This window comes from Coenobita brevimanus, chromosome 71, assembly GCF_032717465.1.
Source record: "Coenobita brevimanus isolate Jiangsu-jjx chromosome 71, ASM3271746v2, whole genome shotgun sequence".
Lineage (NCBI taxonomy): Eukaryota > Metazoa > Arthropoda > Malacostraca > Decapoda > Coenobitidae > Coenobita > Coenobita brevimanus.
In genome coordinates this window covers 32551477-32570713 of record NC_137024.1, presented here as the reverse complement: position 1 = coordinate 32570713, position 19237 = coordinate 32551477, and the positions used below count along the sequence as shown (strand labels likewise).

Sequence of the window (19237 nt, the reverse complement as noted above, 5' to 3'; positions counted from 1 at the left end):
AGAATTATACTTATTTTAACAGAAATTTTTCATGAAATTGGGCAAAAAAAATAATGGATAAAAATTATTCTGTTATCTCAGGGTTCTGCAAAATCGGTGTTTGTTAAATCGAGCATCTACTGCATTCCTTCTGCTAAATGGCTCCTCTTCCACCAGTCTGCCCCCTCCTTATCCATGTCCTAACAAGTATAAACTGCTTCTTTCTATCTACCATTGCCAGAGAGCTAAAATACACTTTCCATCTCTTAACTACGTCATCCTCATCTTCCAGCGCCCTTACACCAAAGTTTACACCAAAGTTTACCTCCCAACCCTCCCTTTCACCTTCCAACCTCTTGCTTTCTTCACTGTCTCAGAGTATTTCTTTCTATCATTCTTGTATTGATCATTTATCTTTCTTCCATATGCATCATCCACAAGTTTCTTGTCTCATTTGTTTTACTCTGTGTTTCAGTCTCTTCTATTCTTGCTTCCTTCTTCTTCACTATTTCTCGAGGTACATTTATCTGAAGCATCTTCCTCCATGCCTCCTATTTCTCCCCCAGACCTACACCTATATCACTGTTAAACCAGGCAGTACCCTTTTCTTACCTCTTTTCACAATTTTCTTACCACATACTGCCTCGGCTGCTTCTATCATACCCTTCTTCACAACTTTCCAGATTTCCCATGTTTCTTTCTCCTCATTTAGATTCATACTGATATTGTCTTAGGTTATTGTGAACTTGAACCTAAATCTTTCAACAACTTCCCTTTTATTCAGGTTCTCTAACCTAGTTCTCTTCCAGTACTAGTTCCTTATTTCTCTCATACTTCCAATTATTTCTACTTCTGCCCTTTGAACCTGCTAACAATTCTCATAACTACTTTGCATGTATAACTCTCCTTCTTAATCTTTTATCTACCATTACGTAATCTATAACCGCTTTCTGTTCCTTTTCATCTTCCCTTTTCTGCCAAGTATACCTCTGAATCAACTTGTATTAAAAAAAAAGTATTAGCTAAAATCACTGATCTTTGCTTGCATTTCTAATAAAAGCTCTCCATTTCTAATCCATCCTTCCACACCCTACCCTCCTACAATGTTTTCTACATCCCCTACACAATCATTCCGACCACCCAAAGCAACAACTTTTGTATTCTTCTGTCTTTTATATTAAGCATCTATTCAGCTGCTCCCAAAACTTTCTATTCTCTTCGATCTTGCCCGTTTTTGTTTCTAGGCAGTTTACACATAAATGTGTACCTATCTAGCCCTATCTTGCAGACACCACACTTGAATCAACACACTTATATGCTTTCACACTTCTTTGTTCACTCTTGGATATAAACAAAGCAACCCTTTCTTTCATCCTACACATATTCTTTTTTCAAACTAGGCCATACCACCCATCCTTCTCCAATCCAGATATAAGATTCTTCATTACCACACCACATGCCACTACCTAATAAATTCATTGCACTCAGTCCTATGGTAGGTGGTGGTGACTGTCATCCACTCACTTGATGTAGTGGTGCCTACTTCCTCCTTCATTGTTATCATTCTTTTTCCTGTGTCTGCCCTCCTCCCTTCCTATTTCTCCCATCTTTCCTGTCACTTTTTATTACTCATCTTTCCTTTTCAGGTGGCTTTACATTGACTAACAAGCTTAATGGTTTCCTGTAAGCCAGGAAACCATTTGCAACCCTGGGTGGTAATCATATGATCATCCTATACATGTTCCCTACAAGTCGGCAAGTGAGCTGGCAGAGAGTTAGTGCCCCTCTTTGTAAAACTAACTCAAGAGACAAAGGGCCACCCCTTACAGGATTATGGCATATGGCTAGATAGATAGACATTCTATCTATCTATCTGTTTGTTTATAGCCAGATGCCATAATCCCATAAGGCTTGGCCATTTGTTTTTGAGTTGGTTGTTTTACAAGGAGGGGCACTAACCCTCCACCAACCTACTTGCTGACACGTAGGGAACATGTATGGGGTGGTTATATGGTTCCTTGCTTGCAGAAAACCAATTGGCTTATCACTCATTGTAAAGCCACCAGAAAAGGAAAGACGAGTGACAAAACGTGACAGGGAAGATGGGGGATATAGGAAGAGAGGAGGGCTGACACAGAAAAAGCTTGATAAAGGTTAAGGAAGTAGGCAGCACTACATCAAGTGAGTGGATGATGGTCATCACCTCCTACCGCCTCCCTCCACATATATCCAATTTTACCTCTCTCAGTTCTTTAATTAAACCAGATCTCTTTTTTTTGATCATGCCATTCACATTAAATGCTGTCACCCTTTCATTTTATCTGTCATTCAACTGGATGGTCCCTCTGCCATCTCTTAGCTTTTTTATACGTATAACTCCTCCCCCACGAGAGTACTAGCTGATGGCAGCCAGGCACCGTTATTACCCAAGAGTTTTGGGGACACAGACATGATGCCCCTAGACAAGGCGCCGGATCGTCAGGAAATTATTATTATTTTTTTAATGACCAAAAATACTTGCCAAATAATAGAAATAACAAAACAAATGTCTAAAACTACTGGAAGAAAATGTATAGTAATAAAAAGTAACTGTACACACCTGCCCTGCCTTTAGCTTCACCTTCCAAAAAATATAAACTTACCAAAATTCAAAATCAGAACTTAAAATTAGGAAACTGTAATAAGCTAATGGTGGTAGAGTCAAAGCAAGAGTGTGGCCATGTGCACTTGTCACAAGGGAGTGAGAAGTAACTCCATCTTGTGCAGTGAATTAAGTGGGTGTGCATGAAATGTAGTGATATTATAGGTCAGATGTGAAATACCGCTGATTTTGTGTATGCAGTGTGTCAAGGAGAGCATGTAAATATTGTCAGATGTAAATGGATGGATCTTACTGGAGAGTCTCATGAGTGTATGGAGGAGTTATCTGGGGGACAAGTGCTGGTGGTGGGGCTGGAGCTAGCTCTGTGGCTAAAGAGTGGTTGGAGGAAATTCAAGGAGCTGATGTCTCTCCTAACACTGTGAGGGCTCTTCCTTCCTGATAAGAGATCTTTGTATGCAGTATGTGTTAGGAGTGTAATGCTGTATGGTAGTTAGATGTGGCAGTCAAGGAAGATATTCATAGGTGTAAACATATAAAAATGACAGTTATTAGATGGATGTGTAGTGCGTCCTTAAATGCGAGACCTGGGGAGGCTAGGACTGCAATTGAAGAGCTGACAGGAAGGATGGGACCTGAATGTATTGGTGTTATGCTCAAGTGGGGTAGATTGAGATGGATTGGGCATGTTGAGAGGGTGAGGGGAGTCAGTTGGATGTAGAGGGTGAGAACTGTAAACATCATGGGGTAGGGCTCAAGAAAGAGACCGAAAAAAAGATCTGGGATGAAGTTATAGAGTGTGACCTCAGGGATAGGAGACTGAATAAGGAGGCTGCCAGAGGTCAAGCAGCATGGACAGCTGCCATTAGGTGACCAAGCCCGACACATGCAAGAATGTTGGAGCCTTTATAAATGACACAAACGAATGAACTAACAGACGATTCCTGCTTTCGACTGTTGTGCTCAAAACCATCTTGTTCATGAATGTGATTCCGGTTATGCCTTAGTGTGGAGGCAGTTGTGTTTCCACCTCATATGACCTGGGCTTGTCACAGGGGCTGTTGATGGTAGGTGGATTCCAGTGTCTGGTGTTATGGTCTCTAATTCTGGCTTGTTAACCTCGCACTCGTGGTGGAAAGTCTTTAGCATGTCGATTGTAGTAGTATTTCTGCGTTCTATGTTGCTGAAGCACTTGCTGGTAGAACTCGTCCCTTCTCATGCGCTGACCAACAATACACACAGGAAGATTGCCTCACATCTTCCTTTTGTTTAGTAGTTCAGATGACCTTAGTAACTTAGGTCAATTGGAGTCATTTGAAGTGACAACAACATCACAGCCAGGTCATTGCCACCAACTCTTGCTTCGGTGAGGGTGATTTTCAGCCAGGATCATCCGCTTGACAAAACCATTCAACTGAGGGTAGTGAGGGGAACTTGTAACATGACAAAAACTCCATGATGAAGCAAACTTTCAGACATTCAGAATCAAACTGATGACTACTATCAGTGATTACCTATTCCAGTATGCCCTCTTCAGAGAATACAGAAGACCCTCTCTATACTGGATCAATTGGGGGGAAGCCTGATTCGATAAACCTGATAATTCGGTTAGTCCCATGGTCCCCCTCTGAAGTGGGATTTCAAGATCAGAATGGAAAATAAATGAGTAAATAGCATGTTGTAGTACAACAAATGAAAACTATACCCATTTTACACTAATTTGGCCCATAATTTCACACACTTGTCATTGCACTTCTATATGACTAACCCAATCAGGTGGGAAAAAGCCACTGCCAGCATTGGTAACTGTTCTGAGTCACCCTGCACAGGGAGAGCGATCCTGTAGGCCTGTGTCATATATCTCATGTAATAGGTAACATTTGTTAAGTGCAAAAAAGTGTTTGGTAAGAACACTTGGTTTTTTCCATCTACTGGATGGTATCCGATATGTACAGTGGTTTGTCCAGGCCCTCAGTGTTTGTTAAATAGATATCTGGTCTAACAGGGTACAGTAAAGTGGGGGTCTACTGTTTCTGCTTTGTAGCACTCACAACTGCTTGGCTTATGGATGATATTGGCATTTTTCTGATTAATGGAAACTTTGAATAGAAGTCACTTGTGATGAGATAATCATATGAATTCCAGTGTAACAAATCTGTTCCTACTATGGTCTAGAAGGTATTTCGTGTTGCAGTAATGTTTCCATACCTTGTGATTTCTGATATGTTTGACATACTGTGCATCCTTTAACAGTGCTCTCTGTATCTCTATTACCGGTAATGCCAAACCAAAATACAGTCTCTGGCTCTTAATTTGCATATCTTAATATTGTACCCTGATGAATTTCATTAATTTTGTCTAATATTACCTTTTCTACGGATTTTGAGATTTCAATACATCCTCCTTTCACAATTAAGACCATTCTTAACTGACAGTTCATCTCTGGATAAGTAGTATGGCCAGATAATTGTAGCTAAAGAACTCGCTTTCTCTGGCAATCCTGTCACTATGTACAGTAGTCTGTAAGCTTTGATAATGCATAATGTTAACTGGTTTCTTCGTGGAGCTGACTGATTTCTTGGCACTACTGTACAAAGCTAAATTGTATGTCTAGATTGATGTGAGAGTCCACTCTTGAAGGTAGTCGAGATAACCCACCTGGTAAAACCACATCCTTGCCACTCCCAGGTACTCGAGCCCCATGAGGGGTCGGGGGGGGTTGCGGTGGTTTGACCCCCATGCTGTCCTCCACTTCTCTTCAACAGCCTTTAGGGGGTAGACCCACGACGAAGACGCCACCGCTCCTTCCTAAGGGACTCGGGGCTGTTCAGCCAGACTGCCTAAGGAACAACTACTACTATTACTACCACAACCTTGCTGTACTTATATTTGATTTTTACATCATTAATGCTGCAGTTGTAGGAACATTCGTTGAAGTCTTGGAGGTACTGATGTTAGATTTTCAGCAGAATCACCTCAAGAGGTTTATGATCACTTTCCACTGTAAACTCTTGGCTGCAGATATATGCATGGACAACCGAGGGCATCAGCCAGTAGCTCCCTCTCGATGTTTGCAGCAGAGATGGAGTGAATGCAACAGATTGGAATTTGTATATGAATACTTCACATTTCCTGGAATACGAATATGTACAAAGAAATACTGTGAATTCAAATACAAATACTTTATGAAAGTATTCATGAATGCTTGGTGGATGAGTTTGGGAGAGTGTGTAAGAAACGGAATCTAAAGGGGAATGTAGGGAAGAGTAAAGTGATGGTCTCTGAGAGAGGTGAAGTCAGTGAATGTACTGCGAGGTTGGATGGTGAGGAATTGGAAAATGTGAGTACATTTAAGTACTTGGGTAGTGTGATGAGTAAGGATGGAGGTTTGGAGGGTGAAGTGCTTGAAAGGGTACAGCAGGGAAGAAAGGTTGCTGGTTCCTTGAAAGCAGTGATAAGAAACAGGGAAGTGAGCATGGAAGTGAAAAAGTTACTACATGACAGTATTGTGATACCAACTCTAACATACGGAAGTGAAGCTTGGACGTTGTTGGAAGAACACAAGTCAAGAGTGAGAGCAGTGGAAATGAGTTATTTAAGAGGAGCCTATGGAGTCACATGGAGAGACAGGCTGACGAATGAGGATATAAAGGAGCGTTGTGGTGTGGATGTGGATGTGATAGGAAGCGTTATGAGGAACACACTGAGGTGATTTGGCCATGTGGAGAGGACGGAGGGTGAAAGACTGACAAAGAGAGTGTATGTGAGTGAGGTGGAGGGGGAGGCCGAGGATGAGATGGAGGGATGGGGTGGAGAGGTATATGAGAGAGGGGGGTGTGAGTTGGGAGCAGGGCAATGAATTGGCGGGGGACAGGACGACATGGAGGCGATTTGTTTGTAGCCACCCCAAATGGGATTGAGGCCTCTGGCAATAGATAGATAGATAGATTTCCCAACAGGCTAGTTACATTAGGAACACAACATATCATATTAAGCCAAGTTTCTAGTAGTCTCATCTTGTAGGCCTCATTTTTCTTCTTCAGAGTTTTAAAGATATTTTTAATAATGCCACTTTTATGTGAAGCAAATGGTGATATGCAGCTATTTTAAGCTTCTTGGTAATGTGACCAACTGGCCAAGAAGTTGTAAGGAAAGACAACTGAAAAAGAGATTTTTTACAAATTTATGTAATGCATGAAACAACAGAAAAATGGTATTTTGATAAAATAAAGTATTACTTTTGTATGTAGCATACACAAATGCAATTAGCTCTTCATCCACAAAGCAGAGTGCAAATAGTATCATGCTACTACTCACCTGACATATGTCTATTATTCTTAATGAACATTAACATCTCAAATTTTTTTATAACTGATCCTACAACATTCACTTCAACATATCTTCCCTCCAATACTAAACATACACTCCACTGAGGCAGAGGAGGCTGGAACACTTAGATAGCACTTGATTAGTCTTGATAAGGTTGGGTAATGTCTCATACTTTTTCCAGAACTGCAGTGGGTTGCTGCTGCCTTTCGAAATTCAGGGACTCTCTTAGTAGTTTTTTGGTTCTGCTTACGCAGAGGATGAAGTGGATGGAACTGATTACCTAGCAGTAGCCATAAAGCTTGTTAGTTAACTTTTTTTACCTGGGACTGGGGAGGAGTGAATCTCTTTTTCTTTTTGTGAATTTACTGTGTCATATGTAGTACTTTTTAGCAGTTCTTCAGGTTCTTACATTAACAGCCTGCACGTAAAGTCTTATGTACCTGGATTATTAAGGCATCAGTTAAGTTTGACACTGGAGTCTTAGGCAGCAGCTAAACAGAAGACAGAATGCTGTTCATAAGGTGTCAGTCGTTTGGATTGACTGTTTAAGTGTCATAATAAGATTAATGTTATACCTTGACTGTGTGTTACTGAATTCCGATTTCAGACCAAGGACATACAGTATGACATGACCATATGTGACAATGTTCTGACCTTGTGTGAAATCTGTTGCTTCAGCAAAAGATGCCAAGACTGTTGCCAATTCAGTAAACACAGACCAAAGCAGACATAGATACAGCAGCCTTTACTCTATCCAACTTCTCATCAGGAACTTTTAGTATGGATTTAATCATATTAACTTCAGCATTCCATTGTATTGGTGTTGCTGTATGAAGTCTGGCCTCTCCCTCCAGAAAATCTGCTGAATGAGATGATTTTCTGACATTCACTACTAAAGCAGACACCTTTGATACAGCGTTATGTAGTGATCCAGCTTCCCTCATACCATTCTTTACAACAAGCTGCAGAGTGTGTGATAAACACGGGTCATGTTCATGAAGGAAACTGATTACATCATCTGAGGAGTTTTGTACATTTAACGGATTCCCTATCTGATTCTGAGGCACTGTCTGTGATTACATAAGACACTTTGTTGGTGATCTTAAAGAAATTACCTACATGCTCAAAGTAAGCAACGATATTCTCTGCAGTGTGACGGCCCGTAAATCCCCAACAGGATAACATTATTCAGTTTAGCTTCCACTCAAGTATAAAGTGGGCTGTTACTCCTAGACAGCTACGCATCTGTCTATTACTCCAAATATCTACAAAAATATTAATGTTTGGGCGACCATCATCCACTCACTTGATGTAGTGCTGCCTACTTCCTCCTTCACCTTTGTCATGCTTTTTCTGTGTCTGCTTTCCTCTCTTCCTATTTCTCCCATCTTTCTTGTCAGTTTGTATTACTCTTCTTTCCTTTTCAGGTGGCTTCACACTGAGTGACAAGCCTAATGGTTTCCTGTAAGCCAGAAACCATTTACAATGCTGGGTGGTAACCATATAACCAACCCACAAGTGTTCCCTATGTGTCATTAAGTGGGTTGGCGGAGGGTTAGTGCCCCTCTTTATAAAACCACTAACTCAAAGACAAACAGCCACCCCTTATGGAATTGTGGCATCTGGCAATAGATAGACAGATAGACAAGTTTCATTAGAGAGAGCACTTTGTTGCAGCTCTTCACACTTCCCTTTAAGTGAAGTTGTTGACAAATCACTATGACTTGGGATAACATATTGAGGCTCCATTGTACCTATTAAATCCTTAAATTTTCCTGCTTATACAAGTGACAGTGGTTGCAGACTTCCAGCAATAAAGGTGACAATTTTGTCAGTAATAGCTTCTAGCATGGGTGTGGGTGTTTGAAGTGTTGTCTCCCTCAAGGTGGATGGTATGTATTGTAGACTGGGTCATACTTGTAGTTTTAGAAGGACCAGCCTCAGACCTTTGCAGCAGCACTAATGCATGATTACACTGAAGGTAAAAAGAATAAAAACCATGGCTCTAATAACACTGACAGCAAGTTTACTTCCAGTATATGTTTTTTATATGTAGCGTCCATCCGTCCATCCATCATCCAATCCTACATTGCCCCATGAGAAGCATAGGAGCTGGGGCTAGGTAAGTTGGTCCTAACATTTAAGATGAAAGTGACCAGCCTCACTCATCCCTGAGTGGCGTTACTTGAGCAATAAACCCCAACCAACCCTTGGATATAAACTTTCACTGGCTCAATCCAACTGGAGTGTGCCGTAATTACCCACTAAACCACCAGGCGCCAAAATTTGGTTATATGGTTACCACCCAATGTAGTAAATGGTTTTCTGGTGTACAGGAAACCATTTGGCTTGTCACTCTGTGTAGAGTCACCCATAGGCAGAAGCAACCCAAAGGATAAAATGAATTATGAACTGTACCAATGTAAATTTGCCTATAATGTGTAGCTAGCAGAAAAACCAGTACAGAAAAGCTAATATAAAGAACAGTCTCCGGAAATTAATTCAGCATTGTCTCCGGTCTCCTGTCAGACAATGAAAATCTCCGTATTTTTACTGACCCTATTTATTATTATTTGTTTTTCAATTTAGAAACTTAACTACATTCACAGAGAGTCTACTGGAATTTTTTAGTGACATTTGTAGATGTCATCATTATGATGGCACTAATTTCCCTGGACAAGAACGCCAATGTCATGTTGATCCTGTCATCCCCCACCCCCTTTTCTCATCAGTTACTCTTAAAAATGGTATGCACAACCTTTTACATAATCTTATGTTGAGACTCGAGAGACTTGCTCCCCCATTTTTGCGAGATGCCCCCTCCCTCTTTCATGAACATCAGTATATACACCACCAAACTAAGGAAAGTAGGTACTGTATTGTATATTTGAATCTGCTGGTTCTTTGAAAGCAGTGATAAGAAACAGGGAAGTGAGCATGGAAGTGAAAAAGTTACTACATGACAGTATTGTGATACCAACTCTAACGTACGGAAGTGAAGCTTGGACGTTGTTGGAAGGACACAAGTCAAGAGTGAGAGCAGTGGAAATGAGTTATTTAAGAGGAGCCTGTGGAGTCACATGGAGAGACAGGCTGACGAATGCGGATATAAAGGAGCGTTGTGGTGTTGATGTGGATGTGATAGGAAGCGTTATGAGGAACACACTGAGGTGGTTTGGCCATGTGGAGAGGATGGAGGGTGAAAGACTGACGAAGAGTGTGTATGTGAGTGAGGTGGAGGGGGGAAGAGGGAGGGGGAGGCCGAGGATGAGATGGAGGGATGGGGTGGAGAGGTATATGAGAGAGGGGGGTGTGAGTTGGGAGCAGGGCAGTGAAATGGCGGGGGACAGGGCGACTTGGAGGCGATTTGTTTGTGGCCACCCCAAACGGGATTGAGGCGTCTGGCAATAGATAGATAGAATCTGCATCTGGGAAAAGAACTTTAATATTATTGACCCATCCCATAACATACACATGTGAAAAAAATAAAAGTCCTGAGCTGAAGGACCAGCAGTCAATTGCTTTAAAAATATTTCGCCATTAGTTGAGCAGACGTACCTTCAGATGCTGCTAGTTAGAGGTAGTTGTTCCTGAAGCTGAAATGCTTTTTTTCCACAATACATACAGTAATCCCTCTACTATCTGACATAATAGAGCCAAAGGCATGTCCGGAAAGTGGTCCCATCCGGATAGTGGGCCCCAGCCTCCTGGACTTGTACTTATGGACCTTAACCCAGCCTAACTTTGAAAGCCACCTAAATAACTCCCTACCGGACATGAATAGAACCTATTTAAACCTATTTAAGACCCTCTTCACACCAATAATGGACATAAAGCATGAAATAAATGAAAAGGAACCAAAGAATGAGGAATTAGAAGTGACTATACCTCAGTCAGGGTACTTACAGCACGTCTCTGGCCGCCTTCTCTAAGGCTTTGGCAGTGGTGAAAATGCTCTTGAAGCACATACAATAATCCAGTGTTATGCTGCACTTACAGTAATTCTCTGCACTGTGAGTTATAATTATTTAACACTGCACATTCTATTAATTGCACCATGCCAGTTTCAACTGCCAGTTTGCACTCCACAGTTAATCCTTTGAACTCTAAATTCTAATTTCTTGACACTGCACAACACTGTAAATTCCCGTGTGGTCTAGTGGTGAGGTATTGCAGTTTATTCAAAAATAAGCACATGTGGCAGTGGATGAAGAGTTTGGGAGGAATCTGAGTGTGACATGGAGTGAGAGTAAGAAATTGTTTTGAAAGGAGGTAAAGAAAGTAAGGCAGTGTGAAAGGGGAAATAGTATGGGAGTGAAAGATAGGAATAATAGATTGTTTGTGGAGAAGAGAGAAAAATTGAAGAGATGGAAGGAGCACTTTGAGGATTTGCTGAATGCAGAGAGTGAAAGCAGTGCGAGTATAAGTGGTTGGGGAACGGCTGGGAGAAGAAGAGATGAGAGGAGGGAGGAAGAGATCAGTAGGGCGGAAGTAGTGGAAGCGATGAAGAAGATTGAGTTGGGAAAGGCCCCAGGAATTGATGGAGTGTGTGGTGAAATGCTTAGGTATGGGGGTGAGATTGTTGTGGAGTGGATATGGAAGTTGTGTAGATTGGCTTGGGAAGAGGGAAGGGTTCCAGAGGACTGGAAATCAGGTATAATTGTTCCTTTATACAAAGGAAAAGGGGAGAGAGAAGTACATGTGGTAACCATAGGGGTATTTGCCTTCTTAGTGTGACTGGTAAAATATATGGTAGAATACTCATTGATAGGGTTAGGCATATGACAGAGGAGCTAGTTGGAGAAGAACAAGGAGGATTTAGGAAGGGAAAAGGGTGTGTAGATCAGATATTTGTTCTGATATTTGTTCTAAGATGTTTAGTAAAGATGTATCTAGAGAAGGGAAGGAAAGTGTATGCTGCCTTCATGGACTTGGAGAAAGCTTATGACAGAATAGATAGGCAAGGTATGTGGAAGGTATTACGAATATATGGAGTGGAGGGGAAATTGTTGAGTGCTGTGAAGAGTATGTACGAAGGAGCTAGGGCTACGGTGCGAGTGGATGGTGAGCTGAGTGAGTTCTTTGATCTCACTGTGGGACTGAAATAGGGTTGTGTGATGTCTCCATGGCTGTTTAATATATACATGGATGGGGTTGTAAAGGAGGTGCAAGGTAGGACAGTGAATGTGGGGGGTGGCTCTAATGAATGAGGGTGAGATTTGGAAGATTCCAGTGTTGCTGTTTGCTGATGATACAGTATTGCTGAATGAAGATGAATGGGAGTTGCAAGGTTTGGTGAATGAATTTGGGACAGTGTGTAGGAGGAGAAATCTGAAAGTTAATGTAAACAAAAGTAAAGTTATGGTGTTTGAGAGGAATGAAGTCACAGAGTGTGCAGTGAGGTTGGATGGTGAGGATATGGAGAAGGTGAGTGCATTCAAGTACTTGGGTAGTGTGATGAGCAAGGATGGAACTTTGGGGGATGAAGTGCATGAAAGGGTACAGGAGGGAAGGAAGGTTGTTGGTACACTGAAAGCAGTGATGAGAAATAGGGAGGTGAGTATGGAAGTTACGAAGTCACTGCATGATAGTTTTGTGATCCCTACCCTGACGTATGGAAGCGAGGCGTGGACCTTGCAAGAGGGGAACAAGTCAAGAGTGAGAGCAGTGGAAATGAGTTACTTGAGAGGAGCATGTGGAGTGACGTGGAGGGACAGGTTGATGAATGAAGAAGTGAAGGAACGTTGTGGGGTGGATGTGGTTGAGAAGATTAGGAGAAATACACTGAGGTGGTTTGGACATGTGAAGAGAATGGAGAATGAAAGACTGACTAAGAGGGTGTATGTAGGAGAGGTGGAGGGAGGGAGAGGGAGGAGTAGACCAAGGATGAGGTGGAGGGATGGAGTAGAGAGGTATATGAGGGAGGATAGTCAAATGGTGGGTGACAGAGCAACTTGGAGGCGTTTTGTCTGCAGTCACCCTTTGCGGGATTAGGGCGTTGGGCTATAGGTAGATACATAGATAGATAGCATCCACTGCGATAAGCATTTACTCGCCATCGAAGTTAGGCAGTAACTGTCGGTGATGGGGAAGCAGAGTTGCCAGATCGCAGCGGCCACATTACCAAACTCCTCAATTTTCATTACCAAATTCATAAAGCTAGCATTTATTCTTCACTACACTAATTATATATACAAGTGGAAATACATGTAATCACTCTCCTTATAATTAACGGCATGTTGATTATTTTCACGCTATGTAGGCTAGCAGATTAATCAGAGAAAGCAAACAATCCACCATCTCCATCCTGTGTATCCTCATACATGTGAAAAATCTGTTTGGTAATGCATTATTCTGATTCATTACCAAACAAATTTTCCATTACCAAATTGGCCCACATTTGGTAATGAAAAATACCAAATGGCAACCCTGACAGGGGAGGGGGGAGGGGGGAGGAAGGAAAGGTGTCACTCTCATGGTTCACACCAGAAAACACCGGTTTGGGGCAGTTTTTTTCCTGCCGCCTCGCGTCGTGTGGGTGTGACTCGCGTACTCTGGTTAGGAAAATATTAAATACAGGTCCTCGCACACTAGGGGTTTTGTGTACTAAGATATCGCATACTAGGGGGATGCACTGTACCACAACCTATAAGTTGCTGTGTGCCATCTTACTTTAAGTTGATTATGATTATTTTGTGTTACTACTTAAATTGATCATGCCTCCCATTTATGACATTGTGCGCCCTCAGAACAATAACTCTCTAGCATGTTCTCTGATTAATAATGCAGATACCTGCCCTCTGTTCCTCTGGTACCCCTGGGAGTGGGGGTATGAAGGAGGTAACTAAAAGGGAAGGGGTAGTAGGGACTAGGAATACACATACCCTTAATATAATCATCACTACCTACAAATATCAAGATTCATGTCTTTACCACCTATTATTTTTTTATGGGAAACAGAGTAAAAAGGAGGATAATTGACTGAGTATCACTGTACTCTGTACAGTAGATAGCTGTACTTAATGTGCCTTATAACAAAAAAAAAAATTATTCCTGACATTCATGCAAGAATCATATGATGTGTCATAAATAATTTTCCATTTAAGTCATCCTCAGTGATTCCTTCTGGTGTTTTCCTAGTGACAGACTGACCGGGACACCTGCTGGAGATATGGGGAATGCTTTGGCCAGCACTTCAGGGGTCCAGGCATAAGGGTCAGTACTGTGGAGATAACACAGCTGCTCCTTCATTGCCCACGTCAGTAAGTTTTCCTCTTTCTCTCTGTACTCTCGGAAGTACTTCTGCTTCACTGTCTTGAAGCGTATGTTATTCTGGTACCATGCAGCATCACTGTAAAGTTGCAAAAGCAATTAATTAATAAGAGTTTTGGTTGTTATTGTTTCTTTTTATATTTTATCTTTACAAAACATACCGACCCCTTCACACACGGGCATGCTTTTCCGGTGTATTCCGTAAGGAAAAAAATTCCATGCCTAACTGTATTAGAGTACTGAAGGATTAGAAGCCTACAAATGTAAGACACAATTCTGGTTTTACACACTGAGAGCTGATACAGAATTTTCACAACATACAAAACTTCATTTAACTCAAAGTTCACAGTTAAAAGACCACAAGAACTGTGAATCTTGTTTTTAATGTACTGTGAATCTTTTCTATAATGCAACATGAGGATATGATGTATAAAGTATTAACATGCCTGATGGGGTTAATTAATAATTTATGATGATACTACTGTACAGAATAAAATTATTACTGTGTAACCTTTACGAAGACAAGAGGCAACTCCTAAGCTGCATAAAAATTGTCAGGGTTAAACCACAATGAAGTAAATAAGATTTCTGTCATCCTGAAAATGCAGATGAAGGTTCATCTCTAAGCAGAAGAATATATCACGAATATGAGATATGTTTCCTGAAGTTTGAAAAGAGGCACACTGTATAATATTGCTACTGATTATTAATGCAATTGACTGACTGGTCCAGCTGCGCAACATTATCCTTGAGTGTGGTCATGTCTGAGTCAATGATGGCATCCATTTCATCAGCAGTCATTCCCTCCACCTCCTGCTCCTCCTGCAGCTTCATTGCCTTCATTGCTCCAACCACACTCCGCCGTCCTGGAATCAGTAATAAATATTCTTAAGTCTCTGTGACAGACTGCATTTTAAATGTTTTTCTGTTAAGATTACAGTAAGTTAATATAAATTTTCCATCAAACCTCCACTGCTACCTGAAAAACTGATTTGCCATTTTCTGTGAATTTATTGAGATGAATTTTTAAAAGAAGGAAGTGAAGGGGCATTGTGGTGCGAATGTGGATGTGACAGAAAGCATTAACCCCTAAAACGCGGCTCTGTACGGCCGATCCCCCCGCTGTGGCGGGGTTGTAGCGGGGTCTGAGTACCTGTGCGAAAATATTTGCCAAAAATCATAGATTAACCCTAGAGCATTAAAATTTTTATGGCATATAGTACATACATTCAGCTTTCTCCTGAGACACATGTTGAGCCTTCGTGGACTACCAAAGGACTTGTGAAGACTTGCAAAGTTGGGTAACAAAGTCTTCACTTTCACACCTCCAGAAACCCGGTTTTCTTTCTACCACAGCCTCAATCTGTCACAGTACACTTTATACAACAACGTACAGGTTGTTTGGAATCCGTATTTGTAAATAAGCACTGAAAATAAGGCTAAAATGAACGGAGCGCACGGCCGACATGCAGCGCGGTGGCGATCTTCCCGTCACTATTGTCACATTTGCCTTTTCACGGCAAAAAACACGTATACTACATTATTTTCCATCATAGGACTTCGCAAACGTTCGCTTGTCACTATTACGGCCATAAAAATCACTGTCACTGCCAGTATTGTGGATCGGGACTGAGGAAGACCACCGCGGCGCGAGTTTATTTAGCCTTACGGCAGGCACTTTATTCTCGCTCCTGTCGGCCACTCGCACTTCATTTCTATCGCTCACTTTCACTGTAGCTGTCCTTTTTTTGCCTTATTCATCAGTGTCACTGTCCAGTGTTATAAAAATAATATTTTCTACACAACAAATTGTCACTGTCAGAACATAGAATAGGAACATATGCTTTCATCTTCTTACACTGGAGTGACTGTCACTCGCAGTACTTATATTATTAATATGTACAATTATTTACACCAAAAAACACTGTCACTGTCAGTGCTTTTACAAGTACATACACTAATTTACACTCATCAGGCTGTCACTGTCAGCACATAAAAGAAAACTAAACACTATTATCACTGTCACTCTCAGTATTATTTCAAAGAATCTTACCCTTATTTTCAAAATCTACTTAGGCTGTGGTAGTCAAAGAAACACGGGTAAGCACAGAGGGGAACTTTGCACTCTTTGCACCGCAAGCAGGTGCACCTAAAGGTTCTGTCCTGCCTGGTAGTGTGGCTGCACACATGACACCTCCTCAGTGCTTTCTCCCTCTTTGCAGTGGCTGGCAGTGGCTCCAGGCGGTGTCGCTGAAGGTAGGCCATACACTGTAGGCGGTCTGGAGGTGTGTGAGGGTGGCGTTTGGGACCTGTTGAAAGAACCTGGCGGTAACGCTGAAGCAGCTGGTAGACACAAGTCTTGGAAAATCGTCTGAGAGAGTAGTTGGCTGGCTTCCTGTTCTTGATTTTATACAGGATGAAGGCGTTCAACATGCACATATCAGTCAAGTGCAAGAACACCTTCCTGTACCAACGACGATTTTTCCTCAGGCAGTCAATCTCTCCAATCATCATATCAGACTTGTCCACCAGCCGCATATTGACGTTGTAGTCAATGACAGCATCAGGCTTCATCACAGGCTCGCCAGTCCTTCTGTCGACCTTCCCTGTTGCCAGCATTTCCCCCTTGTGTACTGTGGTGAGCATGTTCACGACTCTCTTATCATGCCACCTGATCGCAAGCATCTTGTCAGATTTCTTCAGGTGCACGTCTCCCCGCTTTGACTTTTCAGCCTCGGGGAAGGCAGGGTAATGTGCCCTTTTGCTTCTGACAGTGCCACAGGAGCCGACGCCGTGTTCAGAAAGGTACTTGGCGAGTTTAGGAGCGGTATAGTAATTGTCCGTATACAGGACATGATTCTCGCCAGAGTACTTTTCCAAAAGCACTTTCACCACAGAACCAGAGAATCCAAGGGGGTCAGTCTTATCCAAATCGACATTGCTGGCGGTGTAAATGACGAAGTCTAGGATGAACCCCGTCTTGCAGTCGCACAGCACGAAAAACTTTATTCCAAAGCGATGCCGTTTGCTTGGAATGTACTGCACAAACCAAAGACGGCCCCTGAACAAAACCAAGGACTCGTCAATCACCACTTTCTTGAAAGGGCGCAGGAACCTCGTAAACTTATCCTTGATCATGTTCAGGATTCCCCTCACTTTCCATAATGGGTCAGTTTGGGAAGGCTCATCATTGTTCGCGAAGTGAAGGTAAGTCATTAGCTGCCTAAAACGATCGCGGCTCATGTATTTATTGAAAATTGGTGTTGGGCACAGCTCGTCGGAAGTCCAGTATTCTTTTAGCTTGTGTTTCCAGTTGTGGGGCATTAGCAACATCAGTCCAATAAATACAAAAAGTTCCCTAATCGTAAGAGGCACCCATGCTGCCATCCACGACGTGGATGGCGTGGCCGCCTCACCTTCTCCTTCGCGAACTGTAGCACATTGCCCCTCGTACCTGTTTGTCTCGGTACAGATGTGCTCCATAACCTCGTCGTCAAGGAAGGCCAACAGGTAGTCCAAGCATTCACCATCCTCGTCGACAGGGAAGTCAGCCTGAACTCCACACCCACTGTCATCAAAGGGCAGATCCTCCGGCACAAAATCTGATCCCTCTGACCAAACGAAGGCATCCAGCGTTCCCTGCCTAGGCTGGGAGGTGCTGGGGGCGGCGGGGGGTGAGGCAGGTCGTGTGGGAGTGGGTGAGGCAGGCGGTGAGACAGTACGTGAGGCAGAGGCTATCCCAGGTTGTGTTGGTGTTGTGGTGGTGGTGGTGGTGGGGACATTATCACTGGGTTCAAGGTCACTCGCGGTGGCGTGACTGCCGAGTTGCCTAGTGCGAGTTTCCTTACGAGCTAGCCTTACACTAGGGGACAAAGTTCTAGCTCTACCAACACGAACACTTGGCCTACGAAAACCTCTAGAACGTAAAGTAGCACGTCTACTTCCCTTTCGAGGTGGTGAAGGCGACTCAGACGACTCAGGAGACAGGGCAGCAGAGGAGGAGGACGAGAGAATGGGGCTGGGAGTACGTGGCGGGCTGGCGGTGGCGTGACGTGGCGTAGGGGACAATGGCGGTGAGCTGGGGTCACCACTCCTTTTTCTTTTTGCCCCCTTCCCATACTCAAGGCCCCTTCTCACAGGAGCCTTCCCTGCTGAGGTGCTAGGCACTGACACACTCTCTTCAGGCACAAAAACAATCACTTCTGGCCCGGACTCTGCACTTGATTGTGTGTCAGACTCTGCCAGGCTGGACCACACACCGACGTCACTGCCATAGTCCATCGAGGCTTTCAACAGTTCACTGGCTATTGCAGAGTCACTTAGGCCCTTAGTAGTTCCTGATAAGGTTTTGAAGGGGGTTGAGGTAACAAAACCCTTTTTCGGAGGGCTAGAAGGCACAGACTCGGAAGAGCTCGAGTTGGACATGGTGTCACCGTGGAAGATTCGCGTGGACTGACGCTATTCTGGGGCAAACCGCGTGAAAAAATCACAGTGTGACAACTGGGGAAACAAGCGTTTCCCAGTAGCAGAAAGTGCTTGCGAGATGACGGCGCAGATTGACACGTATGAGCCATCCGCGCGTTGCCATATCGCACGACGAGGGAGGGCCGTGCATCGGTGCGTGGGTGGGTAAAAAAAAATGATACTTGGCAACAACCGAGGTCAGTAGTACAAAGGTCAAGTGTGCTAAACGTAGCTCACGGGTGGCGGGACTGATAGACAATACCAGCTGGAGCCTGCTTGCCCGCGGTTATTCAAAATTAACTCAAATCGCAAACGCGACGATCCGCCGTTCTGCCCTTTGGGCCGACCGTCGCAAATGCGATGATCCGCGTTTTAGGGGTTAAGAAAAATATGCTGAGGTGGTTTGGTCATGTGGAGAGGATGGAGAGTGAGAGACTAACTAGGAGCGTATGTGGGTGAGGTGGAGGGAGGATGAGGGAGAGGAGACTGAGGATGAGATGAAGATTATGGAGTGGAGAGGTATATGAGAGAGGGGTGTGTGAGCTGGGGGCAAGGCAGTGAAATGGCAGGGGACAGAACAACATGGTAGTGATA

General features: G+C 43.1%; 1 protein-coding gene across 3 annotated transcripts in view; it reads right to left on the bottom strand.

The window, feature by feature from the left end:
- LOC145406673 (uncharacterized) overlaps positions 1-19237 on the bottom strand; it is a 55291-nt gene that overhangs the window by 29057 nt on the left and 6997 nt on the right. For all 3 annotated transcript variants that reach the window (XM_080277767.1, XM_080277766.1, XM_080277768.1), the window contains exons 2-3: positions 14904-15045; positions 14060-14258 (exon numbers count right to left, since the gene is read on the bottom strand). In XM_080277767.1, the coding sequence (XP_080133893.1) occupies positions 14060-14258; positions 14904-15022 (318 nt within the window). In that variant the 5' untranslated portion in view covers positions 15023-15045. The remainder of the gene's footprint in view (positions 1-14059; positions 14259-14903; positions 15046-19237) is intronic.